The sequence below is a fragment of the Pagrus major genome, chromosome 3 (assembly GCF_040436345.1).
Source record: "Pagrus major chromosome 3, Pma_NU_1.0".
NCBI classification, from domain to species: Eukaryota; Metazoa; Chordata; class Actinopteri; order Spariformes; family Sparidae; genus Pagrus; species Pagrus major.
The window spans coordinates 10,746,513-10,762,884 of record NC_133217.1 but is presented as its reverse complement, the minus strand read 5'-3'; the positions used below and the strand labels follow the sequence as shown (position 1 = coordinate 10,762,884).

Sequence of the window (16,372 nt, the reverse complement as noted above, 5' to 3'; positions counted from 1 at the left end):
GCTCAAGCCGGACAAACGCATATTATATTGGTTATAAAATATTCAGCATTCTTGCATACCCATCACAAAGCACTGCAGAAAGTGACCTGTTGTTGGTGAAAGCCCAGTTTAGCCAGCTCAGAGGACTGCGTTTTTGCTAAAGAAAGAAAAAAAAATGGACAATCCTATAGGACCGGGACAGTGATGACTGTTTTCCCTGCTGTAATTTTTAATTTTTATTCAGAGGTCTTTGAGCTATCATGACAGACACTAACACAATGTGTATATGTAAAGGGTTGAAAAAAATTGTCAATACAGGTATTAAAGACATGGTAGAAAAAAAGTATTTAAAAAGTCGTAGAGACTGCAGTTCAGTATGCGATCAAAGTCTAATTCATGGTTAAAATAAGTTAAATATGGTTAAAAATAGACATGTGGTTTAAAAATGGTCACCCCTATATATTTTTTATGTCATTATGTATCAAATGATTAAAATGCCAATTTCATTGTGCTCTATTTGTTAGAGCAATACTCAGACAGGTCACTAGGTGGCGCTTAGCGCTGGGGAGGAACTTTAAATCCTTTAGAGGCATGCGCTGCAGAATAAATCCTGCAGGCAAGCTGAACGCACGCTAAAGTTTTCTGCCTCTTTGTTTCTACATACAGCTGCAGGGTTTACAAACACACCTCTCCCTGGTACCCACAAGACAAGGGGGGCAACATATACATGTCTATAGAAGATAAATTGATAAATAATGCATCTTAAAAAAAAAAAAAGTGTACATTTCTAGCAGAAGATAGGCCATGTGGTGCAATGTTTTAAAAATGTAATGAATAAAGAGATTTGCTGTTGTTTTTTATTTCAAGGTGTACATTACAGAAGTCAAGTGTGTCACTGACTTTTTAAAAATGTACTCTCATACTTTTCTCCTGACACACATGTAGTTCCCAAACTACTTCATTCACTGTCCAGGTGATACATTCGTCCATACAGAGAGGCAGTAACCAGCCCAGCAGTGATGTTGGAGTGTTTCATGCTCACTCTGCCATCTGCAGCTGTTTCCAGATGCTCTGGCTGCTCCAGGACATTCTTACTAGCGAAAACTGATGGGTACACATATTTGGTCCCAAACTTCCCCTCCAACAGGAAGTCCATTTTAGTCTCAGCCTCTTCCACTCTCTGTCCACAGGAAGTGACGTCCGACCCTGCACAGCGGACTACTGCGCATACCTGCAACACAGATAATGATAAATGTGTCAGGAGTTTCATGAGGAAGTTTTAAATATTCAAACTTCTTCTCATTCATACCTGTAGGGCATAGCGTCCTTTCACAGTGTGTGTTCCTGCAAAGGCTCCCAATGCGTAGAGCTCTTTACTGCCGCTCTGAGGTGAACGCTGGTACTGAAGATAGCAGCAAAATGTGCCATTGCACACCTTCACTTCCCCCTCTGTCTCGTTTAAGAGGACAAATGTAAATGGGTCATACATCATGGATGAGATGAAGGTGTCAGAGGAGGGAGGGACTGAAGAAGCAATTTCAGGAGGAGGAGAATTAAAACAGCTCTCTTGCTGACAGGCTTCAGAGTCTGTAGCTGTAGAGAATGTGGAGTCATCCCTAACTACGCCCTCCTCTGTGGCCACACTCTGATTCACCCACAGTGGGTCTAAGACTGGCACCCTGGCCACCAGCAGTCTGCCCTCCTCCGGGTCTCCTTTATTGGCGTGGTGGTAGGTGGCAGAAAAAGGGGTATAGATACCACTTCCTCTCATGTTCATTCGGTCGTGACGAAGGTTGGCTGCTAGCAGGGTGACATTGGCAGCCAAGCTTAACGCCCGGTGGAACTGCACTGAGTCCAGTAGGGGGGGCGCATTCATCCAAGCTGTGGGGAAGATGAGCTGACGCACACCCTAAAAATGGTCGAGAGAGAGGCTGAAGTTAGGAAAGATAAGACCAAACAAAGGGATGTAGAGTTTGGTACAAATTTTGAGTGGCTGTTAATCTACCTTCTCCACGAGGGTAATTGTGGGCACGTGAAAGAGGATGTCAAAGCAGATCAATAGGCCAAACCTTCCAGCAAAAGGTGTATCAAATGTGATGATCTCAGGTTGTGGCGGTGTGTCAAAGGACTCCTCAAAGTAGAGGTTTTGTTTATGGTAGCGGGCCACCAGCAGGCCATCTGACCTGTGAGAAAGAAGATACTATGAACAGTTCACATATGCTAGGAGATGGTGCCTTAATTGGTGCACTTGCAGGACTTTGGCTAAACTATTCTAAGGTCCACACTGCACCTGAAAACCACGTTGGTGTTGAACTGCCAGCGTCCATCAGCGGGACAGGAGGAGGAAGGGTCGGTCCTCAGGGGGCAGGGCTGCAGGTCAGGCATGTTGGCCACCAGGTAGAGGTTGTTATTGCGGGCCATACAGCTCAACCTCTGGAGAACCTGTGAAACACAAAATCTGATTTGTATTCAGACTGGTGCTGCTTGACTGAATACTCTGGACAGCCTAGTGGTGTCATGTCTGGATGCCCATCAATACCAAAATTACATCTACAAGTATGATTTTACACCTCAGTGTTGTTGTGTTTGTCTGGCTCTGTGCAGGGGTTCCAGCTCTCCTGCTGGGGGTCAGGAATGGTTTCTAGGTAGCTGGAGATGGATGAACGGGTGAAGTTGAAACCTTGAAGACCATCTTCTGGAAACACCAGGATCTGGGCACCCTGACCAAGGGAAGATGACAGGTTTATTACTCTACTGTAGTCAAGAACTCTGTGACAAAAAAAGTATGAAGACAAAAGAGTCAATGCTCTCAGTCAAGTGATCACAAGGGGTTTTATGCTCACACTTATTTGTGTGAGCATAAAACCACTTGTGATCACTTGATTGAAAGACTTGAGATTGAGACTTGATTGATTGAGATCACTTGATTGAGAGCATTAACTCTTTTGTCTTCATATCTGCTCACCTTCAGAATGACCCTATCTTATTAAATGTAAAGAATGTTGCTTTTTAGTTATTCCCTGCACCTGAATGAGCTACCTGTTTCTCAAGTATATAATTTTCAACTGAAGAAGCCTCTTGGATGAGAGGTGAAACGTTTTCAAAAAACTGAAGCAAGTCCAGTTGCCTACAATACAGCAGTTAGAATTACCATGACCTGGGTGACTGAGAAGATTCATTAACACAATTTTCAATGACATGGTGTTTTTTCTGGGCTTTCTTCCTCAAAGGTGTCAACGTGTAGTTTGGTGATAAAAGAATTTGCAGAGGCAAAGCTGGTGGAGTGATAGAGCAATCTTTATTGAAACAGCTTTCAAGCCTGTATCCAAACCAGTACGGCCGCACCTGGTGTTCCCAATATCTGACAAAGTTCTGCCTAAGGCTTTGCCCTCTGCTCTACCAGAAATCCTCTCGAACCTTTGATCTAGGAAATCTACAAATACCCACCTAACCTTCTCTGTCTGCGCGGGCCTTTTTTTAAAGTACTTTCGGCCACACCTACCTACTTCTTCTAATTGGTCACTTTGGTGGATTAAGGGTCCATCTATCCAATAGGTGAAAGAGGAGTTGATCGGCCTCTGACCCCCTATGGAACGTCTAATCTTCTATAAATTACCTAACTCTGCTGATGTCCCTCTTTGGGACTTGCACCCTAAAGCTGACCTGACTGTTTCTCTGTCCTTATAGGGAAATGTATAGTTGAGCCGGCTCCAACCAGCTGGCATAAGAGTTGAACTCAGTTTAGTATCTTGTCCTCCAGCTGACCTTTTGCACATGCATAGAGCTGACTAATGACTTTGGGTTCTTCTCACAGATCTCCTCAACATCAGACACTTTCCTTAATCCCCACAAACAGAAGTACCATGTTACAATTAAATCATAGCTCAGAATGTGTACTGACACAGACACCTCAATGGATACCACAGTAGATAAACAGAAATGTTATGTATTAAGGGAGCAATAAGGAACAGTTTCTTTGACAGAAAAATCAAACACTTGTAAAGTCTTTTACTGTTCTGGCCATACCTGCTGAGCGGCCCGGGCAGCCTGCTCCTCATAGATGTCCAAGTTTTTCTGCATGTGTTGGAGAGCCTCGGTGCGCGACAGGGGGACACGAGGGTCCGGGTTCAGGACTAAGTTGTGCTCGTACACAGCAGCAACGTACGAGGAGTCTGCAACGGGCCCTGTCTGAACAATGGCCGAAGTTAACGAAAAACTTAAAATGGCAATGAACAGAAACATTTTTTCGTTCATATGAGACCTGAGTAGTGTGACCCAGACGGACTAGCAACACAATGGTAACTGAGAGTCAGAAGTCCAACTTGGGGCATAGGTAAACAGAGCTGACTCAGCTGGTTTTCTGTTTTTTTAGAGGTGATATGAAGCTCCCCTTGGGCAATAGTTTCGATCAATATGGTCATAGTTTGTACAGCTCCGTGTCTCAAATTTTCACATAGCACAAAAAGTAAGAACATTTATGTTGTTTGGTAGATTATTTCTTTGTTGTAACAGTGCTTCTTGGCAATAAATCTTATACCGTTGGAAAGCCTGTTCATTTTCCTTTTAAATGGTGTCACATTTGTAAGGAACATGCATTTGTGGGATGAGCAGCAGAGCTGAGTATTTGGTTTGCGCTCATGAAAAATTTGCCAAATCTTCTCTCCCAAACAGCTTATTCTGCTATTGACTCTTGTTTGGTGGATTGGATGATTGAAGTCTGAAGAAACAAGACATATTGGCAATTCACAATTTATTAATTTAACAAACAGGAGCCTCAGTAGCGTGTGGAAGAACCATACACACCCACAACAGCCTGGCACCTCCTCCTCATGCTGGTCACCAGCCTGGTCACACACAGAGTGGGGTTTCTCAGAGACTACCTCCCAAATTTGGGAGTGGAGAGGATGGAATGGCGTGGTGTGTGACCAGTTTTATAAATTCAGTAATGAATGAAGAGATTTGTTGTTGGTGTTGTTTTTTATTTCAAGGTGTACATTACAGAAGTCAAGTGTGTAACTAACTTTTTAAAAATGTATTCTCATACTTTTCTCCTGACACACATGTAGTTCCCAAACTACTTCATTCACTGTCCAGGTGATACATTCGTCCATACAGAGAGGCAGTAACCAGCCCAGCAGTCATGTTGGAGTGTTTCATGCTCACTCTGCCGTTTGCAGCTGTTTCCAGATGCTCTGGCTGCTCCAGGACATGCTTACTAGCCAAAACTGATGGGTACACATATTTGGTCCCAAACTTCCCCTCCAACAGGAAGTCCATTTTAGTCTCAGCCTCTTCCACTCTCTGTCCACAGGAAGTGACGTCCGACCCTGCACAGCGGACTACTGCGCATACCTGCAACACAGATAATGATAAATGCGTCAGGAGTTTCATGAGGAAGTTTTAAATATTCAAACTTCTTCTCATTCATACCTGTAGGGCGAAGCGTCCGAACACAGTGTGTGTTCCTGCAAAGGCTCCCAATGCGTAGAGCTCTTTACTGCCGCTCTGAGGTGAACGCTGGTACTGAAGATAGCAGCAAAATGTGCCATTGCACACCTTCACTTCCCCCTCTGTCTCGTTTAAGAGGACAAATGTATATGGGTCATATATCATGGATGAGATGAAGGTGTCGGAGGAGGGAGGGACTGAAGAAGCAATTTCAGGAGGAGGAGAATTAAAACAGCTCTCTTGCTGACAGGCTTCAGAGTCTGTAGCTGTAGAGGATGTGGAGTCATCCCTAACTACGCCCTCCTCTGTGGCCACACTCTGATTCACCCACAGTGGGTCTAAGACTGGCACCCTGGCAGCCAGCAGTCTGCCCTCCTCCGGGTCTCCTTTATTGGCGTGGTGGTAGGTGGCAGAAAAAGGGGTGTAGATACCACTTCCTCTCATGTTCATTAGGCCGTGACGAATGTTGGCTGCTAGCAGGGTGACATTGGCAGCCAAGCTGAACGCCCGCTGGAACTGCACTGAGTCCAGTAGGGGGAGCTGGTTCAACCAAGCTGTGGGGTAGACGAGCTGACGCACACCCTGAAAATGGTCAAGAGAGAGGCTGAAGTTAGGAAAGATAAGACCAAACAAAGGGATGTAGAGTTTGGTACAAATTTTGAGTGGCTGTTAATCTACCTTCTCCACGAGGGTAATTGTGGGCTCGTGAAAGACGATGTCAAAGCAGATCAATAGGCCAAACCTTCCAGCAAAAGGTGTATCAAATGTGATGATCTCAGGTTGTGGCGGTGTGTCAAAGGACTCCTCAAAGAAGAGGTTTTGTTTATGGTAGCGGGCCACCAGCAGGCCATCTGAACTGTGTGAAAGAAGATACTATGAACAGTTCACATATGCTAGGAGATGGTGCCTTAATTGGTGCACTTGCAGGACTTTGGCTAAACTATTCTAAGGTCCACACTGCACCTGAAAACCACGTTGGTGTTGAACTGCCAGCGTCCATCAGGGGGACAGGAGGAGGAAGGGTCGGTCCTCAAGGGGCAGGGCTGCAGGTCAGGCATGTTGGCCACCAGGTAGAGGTTGTTATTGCGGGCCATACAGCTCAACCTCTGGAGAACCTGTGAAACACAAAATCTGATTTGTATTCAGACTGGTGCTGCTTGACTGAATACTCTGGACAGCCTAGTGGTGTCATGTCTGGATGCCCATCAATACCAAAATTAAATCTACAAGTATGATTTTACACCTCAGTGTTGTTGTGTTTGTCTGGCTCTGTGCAGGGGTTCCAGCTCTCCTGCTGGGGGTCAGGAATGGTTTCTAGGTAGCTGGAGATGGACAAACGGGTGAAGTTGAAACCTTGAAGACCATCTTCTGGAAACACCAGGATCTGGGCACCCTGACCAAGGGAAGATGAGGGCAGAGTATAGAGATGAGACAGGAGACAGGTTTATTACTCTACTGTAGTCAAGAACTCTGTGACAAAAAAAAGTATGAAGACAAAAGAGTCAATGCTCTCAATCAAGTGATCACAAGGGGTTTTATGCTCACACTTAATTGTGTGAGCATAAAACCACTTGTGATCACTTGATTGAAAGACTTGAGATTGAGACTTGATTGATTGAGATCACTTGATTGAGAGCATTGACTCTTTTGTCTTCGTATCTGCTCACCTTCAGAATGACCCTATCTTATTAAATGTAAAGAATGTTGCTTTTTAGTTATTCCCTGCACCTGAATGAGCTTCCTGTTTCTCAAGTATGTAAGGTCCTCAGGTGTGTGTGTGTGTGTGTGCATGAGTGTGTGTGTGTGGGGGGGTGTATGTGTGTGTTTTTGTATAATTTTTTACTTTTGTAAACGCTATAAATGCTGTGAATAACACGTATACTAATGACAATACAATTTTTTTTTAGCTTTCTTCAGGGATTTTTCAAGCATGGTTATTAGATCCTGTGATGAAGGATTTGTGCAATTTACATTGGTGTTTATATACTGTATTTCATTTAGAGGTCGACCGATTAATCCGCGCCGATAAGACGTTTTACAAACTATCGGAATCGGCGGAACTTGGCTCCGATAGTGGCCGATGGCTGCAGTTTTTTTCCACAGCGCCAATAACTGCTTCTTCCCTGCGCTGCTCTCTGTCTCTCTTTAAAAAAAAAAAAAAGCTCCCTGTCGCTCTGATCACTGAGTGGCGGGGCTGCTCTTCACACAGAGAGCATGGGAGAGAGAGAGACGGGCGTATGCAGCGGCAGCAGAGAGAGGAGAGAAGTGAAGAAGATAACTCGAGATGACGACACGTGTTATTGTAAGTGCAATAAAACCTTCACGAGTTGAAAGTCAACAAACATAACCTCCTTGGCGGAGGCAATAAGTACCACTTGTTCAACAAGCACAAACGTGCATCATATTTCAGCATAAACAGCGACATTTCCACCGGCATGTTTTAGCCTACATGACCGCAGTGCTTGTTAAGCTAACAATTAACAGCTTGTTAAGAACACGCTAAAATGAAAGCTGTCTGTGTGTAGTCTGTTGAGCTTAGTTTGCCATGAATCTTAAAATTTGGAAATTTCTTGTAAACTTTAGCTGCTGGCTGACACAAACCAGCCCCCCCCCCCCGATTTGTTTCCAGATATTACTGAGTTTATATAGTGACTTTGCTGTTGTAAACTTTACTGTTGCTGCAGTGGAAACAATATGTAGTTATATTTGAAATATAAATGAATTCAAAAAACAAACCATTCTTTAGTATTGATAAAGAACAGGACTGTTAAGAGTATGGATAAGATACAGATAAAATCCTAACATACCATCCCTATAGCTGGTTAGTGGTTACAGCCTGACTATGGGAGGATGAGAAAATCACAGTTCAAATCCCTTCACTATGCGCCTTGTTTAACCAGTGTTATTTTGTGATTATTATTTTTTATGGCACACAGTGCCATCACTCACAAAAATGTGAAGGATCACTTAATTTCCCCCCATATTAAAGTGCAACTTAAATCATCCATGTAGATTTTAATAGATATTGAATACATACAAGTTTAAATTAAATATATTAATATTATATAATATTAATTATATATTAATCACATATAATAACATATAGCTAATAGCTTGTCAGATTGTTCATTTCCAACAGTGTTGAAGTTTTTCGCGGGGGTGGGGAGTGATATCGGCTGATTAATCGGCTATCGCCTTTTTCCTGCTCCAAACTATCGTTATTATATCGGCCTTTAAAAATCCACTATCGGTCGACCTCTAATTTCATTTATTTATCTTGTTTTTTTCTCTGTTCTTGTTACCTTTTTGTATTTAAGATTATATATAATGAAATAATACAAATAATAATTTTTTTTTTTTTTTTTGGGGGGGGGGTCAAGGGATGGTTCACCCAGGGCGTAAATCTAGCAAGGACCGCCCCTGGTTCTACTCACAGATCTCCTCAACATCAGACACTTTCCTTAATCCCCACAAACAGAAGTACCATGTTACAATTAAATCATAGCTCAGAATGTGTACTGACACAGACACCTCAATGGATACCACAGTAGATAAACAGAAATGTTATGTATTAAGGGAGCAATAAGCAACAGTTTCTTTGACAGAAAAATCAAACACTTGTAAAGTCTTTTACTGTTCTGGCCATACCTGCTGAGCGGCCCGGGCAGCCTGCTCCTCATAGATGTCCAAGTTTTTCTGCATGTGTTGGAGAGCCTCGGTGCGCGACAGGGGGACACGAGGGTCCGGGTTCAGGACTAAGTTGTGCTCGTACACAGCAGCAACGTACGAGGAGTCTGCAACGGGCCCTGTCTGAACAATGGCCGAAGTTAACGAAAAACTTAAAATGGCAATGAACAGAAACATTTTTTCGTTCATATGAGACCTGAGTAGTGTGACCCAGACGGACTAGCAACACAATGGTAACTGAGAGTCAGAAGTCCAACTTGGGGCATAGGTAAACAGAGCTGACTCAGCTGGTTTTCTGTTTTTTTAGAGGTGATATGAAGCTCCCCTTGGGCAATAGTTTCGATCAATATGGTCATAGTTTGTACAGCTCCGTGTCTCAAATTTTAACATAGCACAAAACTTAAGGACATTTGACAACATGCATTTGTGGGATGAGCAGCAGAGCTGAGTATTTGGTTTGCGCTCATGAAAAATTTGCCAAATCTTCTCTCCCAAACAGCTTATTCTGCTATTGACTCTTGTTTGGTGGATTGGATGATTGAAGTCTGAAGAAACAAGACATATTGGCAATTCACAATTTATTAATTTAACAAACAGGAGCCTCAGTAGCGTGTGGAAGAACCATACACACCCACAACAGCCTGGCATCTCCTCCTCATGCTGGTCACCAGCCTGGTCACACACAGAGTGGGGTTTCTCAGAGACTACCTCCCAAATTTGGGAGTGGAGAGGATGGAATGGCGTGGTGTGTGACCAGTTTTACAAATTCAGTAATGAATGAAGAGATTTGTTGTTGGTGTTGTTTTTTATTTCAAGGTGTACATTACAGAAGTCAAGTGTGTAACTGACTTTTTAAAAATGTATTCTCATACTTTTCTCCTGACACACATGTAGTTCCCAAACTACTTCATTCACTGTCCAGGTGATACATTCGTCCAACAAGATAGGCAGTAACCAGCCCAGCAGTCATGTTGGAGTGTTTCATGCTCACTCTGCCGTCTGCAGCTTTTTCCAGATGCTCTGGCTGCTCCGGGACATACTTACTAGCCAAAACTGATGGGTACACATATTTGGTCTCAAACTTCCCCTCCAACAGGAAGTCCATTTTAGTCTCAGCCTCTTCCACTCCCTGTCCACAGGAAGTGACGTCCGACCCTGCACAGCGGATTAGTGCGCACACCTGCAACACAGATAATGATAAATGTGTCAGGAGTTTCATGAGGAAGTTTTAAATATTCAAACTTCTTCTCATTCATACCTGTAGGGCGAAGCGTCCAAACACAGTGTGTGTTCCTGCAAAGGCTCCCAATGCGTAGAGCTCTTTACTGCCGCTCTGAGGTGAATGCTGGTACTGAAGATAGCAGCAAAATGTGCCATTGCACACCTTCACTTCCCCCTCTGTTTTGTTTAAGAGGACAAATGTATATGGGTCATACATCATGGATGAGATGAAGGTGTTGGAGGAGGGAGGGACTGAAGAAGCAATTTCAGGAGGAGGAGAATTAAAACAGCTCTCTTGCTGACAGGCTTCAGAGTCTGTAGCTGTAGAGGATGTGGAGTCATCCCTAACTACGCCCTCTTCCATGGCCACACTCTGATTCACCCACAGTGGGTCTAAGACTGGCACCCTGGCCACCAGCAGTCTGCCCTCCTCCGGGTCTCCTTTATGTGCGTGGTGGTAGGTGGCAGAAAAAGGGGTGTAGATACCACTTCCTCCCATTTCCCTTTGATCATGACGAAGGTTGGCCGCTAGCAGGGTGGCATTGGCATTCAAGCTGAACGCCCGCTGGAACTGCACTGAGTCCATTAGGGGGAGCACATTGATCCAAGCTGTGGGGTAGATGAGCTGACGCACACCCTAAAAATGGTTGAGAGAGAGGCTGAAGTTAGGAAAGATAAGACCAAACAAAGGGATGTAGAGTTGGGTACAAATTTTGAGTGGCTGTTAATCTACCTTCTCCACAAGGGTAACTGTGGGCTCATGGAACAGCATGTCAAAGCAGATCAATAGGCCAAACCTTCCAGCAAAAGGTGTATCAAATGTGATGATCTCAGGTTGTGGCGGTGTGTCAAAGGACTCCTCAAAGAAGAGGTTTTGTTTATGGTAGCGTGCCACCAGCAGGCCATCTGAACTGTGTGAAAGAAGATACTATGAACAGTTCACGTATGCTAGGAGATGGTGCCTTAATTGGTGCACTTGCAGGACTTTGGCTAAACTATTCTAAGGTCCACACTGCACCTGAAAACCACGTTGGTGTTGAACTGCCATCGTCCATCAGGGGGACAGGAGGAGGAAGGGTCGGTCCGCAGGGGGCAGGGCTGCAGGTCAGGCATGTTGGCCACCAGGTAGAGGTTGTTATTGCGGGCCATACAGCTCAACCTCTGGAGAACCTTTAAAACACAAAATCTGATTTGTATTCAGACTGGTGCTGCTTGACTGAATACTCTGGACAGCCTAGTGGTGTCATGCCTGGATGCCCATCAATACCAAAATTAAATCTACAAGTATGATTTTACACCTCAGTGTTGTTGTGTTTGTCTGGCTCTGTGCAGGGGTTCCAGCTCTCCTGCTGGGGGTCAGGAATGGTTTCTAGGTAGCTGGAGATGGACGAACGGGTGAAGTTGAAACCATGAATACCATCTTCTGGAAACACCAAGATCTGGGCACCCTGACCAAGGGAAGATGAGGGCAGAGTATAGAGATGAGACAGGAGACAGGTTTATTACTCTACTGTAGTCAAGAACTCTGTGACAAAAAAAAGTATGAAGACAAAAGAGTCAATGCTCTCAATCAAGTGATCACAAGGGGTTTTATGCTCACACTTAATTGTGTAAGCATAAAACCCCTTGTGATCACTTGATTGAAAGACTTGAGATTGAGACTTGATTGATTGTGATCACTTGATTGAGAGCATTGACTCTTTTTCTTCATATCTGCTCACCTTCAGAATGACCCTATCTTCTTAAATGTAAAGAATGTTGCGTTATAATTATTACCTGCACTGAATGAGCTACCTGCTTTTCAAGTATATAATTTTCAACTGAAGAAGTCTCTTGGATGAGAGGTGAATCGTCTTCAAGAAACTGAAGCAAGTCCAGTTGCCTACGATACAGCACTTAGAATTACCATGACCTGGGTGACTGAGAACCTTCATCAACATAATTTTCAATGACATGGATACCACAGGAGATAAACAGAACTGTTATTTATTAAGGGAGCAATAAGCAACAGTTTCTTTGACAGAAAAATCAAACACTTGTGAAGTCTTTTACTGTTCTGACCATACCTGCTGAGCGGCCCGGGCAGCCTGCTCCTCATAGATGTCCAAGTTTTTCTGCATGTGTTGGAGAGCCTCGGTGCGCGACAGGGGGACACGCGGGTCCGGGTTTAGGACTAAGTTGTGCTCGTACACGGCAGCAACGTACGAGGAGTCTGCAACGGGCCCTGTCAGAACAATGGCCGAAGTTAATGAAAAACTGAAAAAGGTAACGAAAAGAAACATTTTTTCTTTCCTATGTGACCTGAGTAGTGTGACCCAGACGGACTAGTAACACAATGGCACGTGAAAGTCAGAAGTCCAACTTGGGGCATAAGTAAACAGAGTTGATTCAGCTGGTGTTCTGTTTTATTAGAGGTGATATGAAGCTCCCCTTGCGAAATAGTGTCGATCAATATGGTCATAGTTTGTACAGCTCCATGTCTCAAATTTTCTAATACTTCAACTAGACTGCCCTGGATGGACTGAATGTTTGATTACATTGTAACCTTAGTTATCTTTGTGAAGTGATTATTTCTCTGCTCTGTTACATATTCATTATGTACGGGGAATTATCCACCTGCTGTCCGGCTACACAGATACATCTTTTAGACAGCTTGCCCAGCTAGACACTACAGTTTCACCTATAAGGCTCCAGTCCTGGTGTAGAATCACTGATAGCTTTTTGATCGACATGTGTCTAAGAGCGGGAAAGCTTGAGAGATAGTCTCTTCACTTTTACAGAACCAAGGTTACAATGTTATCAGACATTTACCCCACATGCCATGTTCATAAGATAACAAGTGACAAACAATTTACAAATGTACATTACAAACATACCAACCATATCATGGCCTCGCAAGATGCAAAAGCCAAGCCTGAGCTGGAGAAGGGCTGCTCAGGTTAGCCTGCGAAACGGAAGAGTGACCCATGAAGAACAGATGAAGACCAACTGTTAAAGCAGTTCTATGGACCAAACTTGCCTCGTCTAAAGGGTCCAGCTATGATGTAGGCAGTCAGACACGCTCCCAATTGCAGTCCAGACAAAGGAAAAATTATCACGTGGCTGCTATACATATGGTTGCAAGAGAGACTCGAATCCTGGAAGGGACAAGCACACCCAAAAACACATGCCCACTGAATTGTGTCCACAAACCAGTGAAAGAGATGAGCAGTTGATCAGCTTTCCAGAGGGCCTGTGTGCACCAGATGTACTCTGCCAAGGCCCTGACAGGGCACAGCATGGTCTGGAGCAGCTTTACATCCTGCCGCCTGGAGGGGTGGAACATGGTACCAACTTGCCTTCGAAGCAGGAGATTCCATGGCATTCTGTCCAAGAGAGGAGGCAGAATCACTGAAAACCTCAGCATGTGGTTCCTCATATGGGCATTTTGTGGCGGGGTGGCACGAGCGCCCGCAAAAAAAAACAAAAAACAACAACGACAAAAAAAAAAGAGAGCGGACAGTCGCCCACAGTAACCGGCTCTGCTGCAACCACCTCTGGGCTTATCTGATCTCGGTGGATCGCCCCCGGTGCCGACCCGTACCGGCTGCCTCAAATTTGTCCATTTTTTGTATTGCTCATTTACACGTCAAGTCATTTATCTCATGTTGCCGTGTGGGGAGTGGGCGACTGGGAAGGCGAGGTTCGCCCAGGGCGTCATGCAAGCTAGGACCGCCACTGGCTGGGCGATATAGCCTTAAAATATTGCAGTATTTTCAGACTTTATTGCGATATTATATGCATTGATATTTTTAAAATCTCCTTAGAAACACTGAGCAAAAAAATCAAATATCACTATATTTTTTACCAAAGACCTTGATATCAATATTGCAGCAATAGTGTAGGTGTGCTTTCACAAAATATTCACACAATGACATTTTTTGGTAAATGTTAATCAGTAATGTGGATATGATGGTTAAGCGTTCAGGGACAATTTTTAGGACAGTCTTGTAAGTTCAAAAAATGGCATGACTTAATGCAGCCTTTAAAACCAGGAGAAGACAGCACATATCACAATATAACAATATCAAAAATCGACGACGATATACAGTCTCGTATCACGATAACGGTATAATATCGAGATATTGCCCAGCCTTACTGCTTACCACATTTCAATAGTTAGGTTAAGGTTCGGGGTAGTGCTATCAATCTAGTGTTTTTTGACAAGGCAGCATAAATTGTTGGAACACCGGCTGTTAATGCTGTGCTTTTATTTTGAAAATCAGTGACAGGAAACGCCAGGTACATAGCCCGGAACTACTTTACAAAGCTGTCCTTTCTACAACCAGCATGAGCAAGACCTGAAATTAATGTCAGTACTAACTCTGTACGTTATGCGGGTGAATTATTTAACCACATGAAGACAACTTCTAGAAAGGTACTACTCTTTATATGTTCGTCTTTGTCTGACGTCGCCAGGCGCTCCTAACCCAGGACGTGTGTTAGCATTAGCTTTAGCACACATCCTGTGGTACAATGTCAACAGCACCAGAAGCACCAACAGGGGGAGCAGATGTGGCTTTATCAAACCCCAAACAGAAGTTCATGAACTGCTGGAGCTGCCGGGTCACCTCTGGCGGAGGTCTGATCCTGTCCGGAGCTTATGTGTTCAATGCAGCCCGGAGAATGATGCGACAAGGTGGACCTACCTCTATGGGGACAGTGGCGCAGATTACATTTGCTGTCGGTGAGTTACGCAGTGTTCAGACTCTTTGGGTGGAACATCTTTAAAATAGTAAATGCACCTCCTGTGTTTTGTTATTCAGGTTTGGCTGCGTGGGGACTTGTTGTCATCGCTGACCCGGTGGGAAAGGCGCAGAGGAAGACGTGAAGGCTGTGAACTCATCATGACAGCACGAATGAACTTTTAAAGCTGCTCAGACATGGAGTGCAAAGGTGCTGTGCAGATATTTAATACACTGTATGACACCTAAAGATGGTGCTCTGGAGTCTGTAGGAAAGTTATGTGGAGGTTTCACTGTCATAACACAATATTTGGTTTGTCGGTGTGTGGATGGATAATAATAAGAGATAATAGAAGCTATTGATTGGTTGAATAAAAAAAGTGAGAGATACATGTCATATCTATTTTTTCTGTCATCCTTGAAATCTATTGCATGAACAGCTTTATAAACACTATTCGGCAAAAGTAGAAATATAATTAGTTTTTTAAAAGTGTGGTATAAATAGCCAGCATAGAAAGTGAGACATCTGCTTGTCAGAATACTAACTGATTTATTTTTGTGGAAACTGACAAGCTCAGTCATTAGATGAAAAAGACTTGACACTTGTTCTTAAAAGATTAACAGCATTGATCTAAAACAAACTGGATACTTTTACTGGTATTCTTTATACTTTTGCAGTTTTTAATCATATACTGTTTGGAATCTGGACTTAAAACTTGCATTAGTTCTACTGACACTATAAAGTGCAGCCCTTGTAGGTTTGGTATGCACATTTTTGGACAGGGCTTCAATTCCTTCACTTTTTGCCTGATATGAATTTTAAATGCCCCCAAATTAAAGCTGACCATCAGGTCTTCTGTCTTTCATTTCATATTCAGGATTCATTTATTTGATAGTTTTACGACAGAGTTGTTCAATGAGATGAGATATACTTACACAGTGCACTGTAGATAACGGAGCAAGGAAATGATCAGTTGTTTTTTTTTTCTAGGGATGCGCGATAATTGGGAAATTTAGATTATCCGCTATTTATCAGTATCTCTGAAATTTTAGCCGATAAAAAGAGCAGATGATATTTAGTCTAATTGCTTTCATCAACTTAACAAGAACAGCATCTACATGCTCTGATGCAGTAGGTGGCAGTATGCATCTATAAAGGTGGTTTGTGATCCGTCAATAAAAGACGCTCTACAAGGGTTCTAATAGAATTATATTTACATTACCACATTTCAGCCTTTTCTTCCTCTTAAGTATGAATAGGAGTATAAATGTAAGTCAAAATTGGCCATGTTTGTCACTTATCTTCTGTCAAA

At 43.4% G+C, this 16,372-nt stretch overlaps 3 protein-coding genes across 3 annotated transcripts; all 3 read right to left on the bottom strand.

The window, feature by feature from the left end:
* Positions 1-818: 818 nt before the first annotated feature.
* LOC140994050 (biotinidase-like) lies at positions 819-4,288 on the bottom strand. The gene is made up of 6 exons (XM_073463636.1): positions 4,006-4,288; positions 2,550-2,699; positions 2,270-2,421; positions 1,985-2,162; positions 1,289-1,888; positions 819-1,210 (listed from the first exon to the last, which is right to left on the bottom strand). The coding sequence occupies exons 1-6, from the start codon at positions 4,231-4,233 to the stop codon at positions 938-940; spliced, it is 1,581 nt and encodes a 526-aa protein (XP_073319737.1). The 5' UTR covers positions 4,234-4,288; the 3' UTR covers positions 819-937.
* Positions 4,289-4,937: 649 nt separating this feature from the next.
* Positions 4,938-9,360, bottom strand: LOC140994051 (biotinidase-like). The gene is made up of 6 exons (XM_073463637.1): positions 9,076-9,360; positions 6,671-6,820; positions 6,391-6,542; positions 6,106-6,283; positions 5,410-6,009; positions 4,938-5,331 (listed from the first exon to the last, which is right to left on the bottom strand). The coding sequence occupies exons 1-6, from the start codon at positions 9,301-9,303 to the stop codon at positions 5,059-5,061; spliced, it is 1,581 nt and encodes a 526-aa protein (XP_073319738.1). The 5' UTR covers positions 9,304-9,360; the 3' UTR covers positions 4,938-5,058.
* Positions 9,361-9,900: 540 nt separating this feature from the next.
* Positions 9,901-12,657, bottom strand: LOC140994052 (biotinidase-like). The gene is made up of 6 exons (XM_073463638.1): positions 12,402-12,657; positions 11,634-11,783; positions 11,354-11,505; positions 11,069-11,246; positions 10,373-10,972; positions 9,901-10,294 (listed from the first exon to the last, which is right to left on the bottom strand). Exons 1-6 carry the CDS (start codon positions 12,615-12,617, stop codon positions 10,022-10,024), a joined length of 1,569 nt encoding a protein of 522 aa, XP_073319739.1. The 5' UTR covers positions 12,618-12,657; the 3' UTR covers positions 9,901-10,021.
* Positions 12,658-16,372: the final 3,715 nt, after the last annotated feature.

Excerpts from the sequence above, each read along its gene's own strand:
- LOC140994050 (XM_073463636.1), bottom strand. The coding sequence starts at position 4,233 with ATGAACGAAAAAATGTTTCTGTTCATTGCCATTTTAAGTTTTTCGTTA. Across the intron at positions 2,700-4,005 it reads CTGCCCGGGCCGCTCAGCAG|GGTGCCCAGATCCTGGTGTT; the intron begins GTATGGCCAGAA and ends TCCCTTGGTCAG. Across the intron at positions 2,163-2,269 it reads AACACCAACGTGGTTTTCAG|GTCAGATGGCCTGCTGGTGG; the intron begins GTGCAGTGTGGA and ends TCTTTCTCACAG.
- LOC140994051 (XM_073463637.1), bottom strand. The coding sequence starts at position 9,303 with ATGAACGAAAAAATGTTTCTGTTCATTGCCATTTTAAGTTTTTCGTTA. Across the intron at positions 6,543-6,670 it reads ACAAACACAACAACACTGAG|GTTCTCCAGAGGTTGAGCTG; the intron begins GTGTAAAATCAT and ends TGTGTTTCACAG. Across the intron at positions 5,332-5,409 it reads TCGGACGCTTCGCCCTACAG|GTATGCGCAGTAGTCCGCTG; the intron begins GTATGAATGAGA and ends TCTGTGTTGCAG.
- LOC140994052 (XM_073463638.1), bottom strand. The coding sequence starts at position 12,617 with ATGTTTCTTTTCGTTACCTTTTTCAGTTTTTCATTAACTTCGGCCATT. Across the intron at positions 11,784-12,401 it reads CTGCCCGGGCCGCTCAGCAG|GGTGCCCAGATCTTGGTGTT; the intron begins GTATGGTCAGAA and ends TCCCTTGGTCAG. Across the intron at positions 11,506-11,633 it reads ACAAACACAACAACACTGAG|GTTCTCCAGAGGTTGAGCTG; the intron begins GTGTAAAATCAT and ends TGTGTTTTAAAG.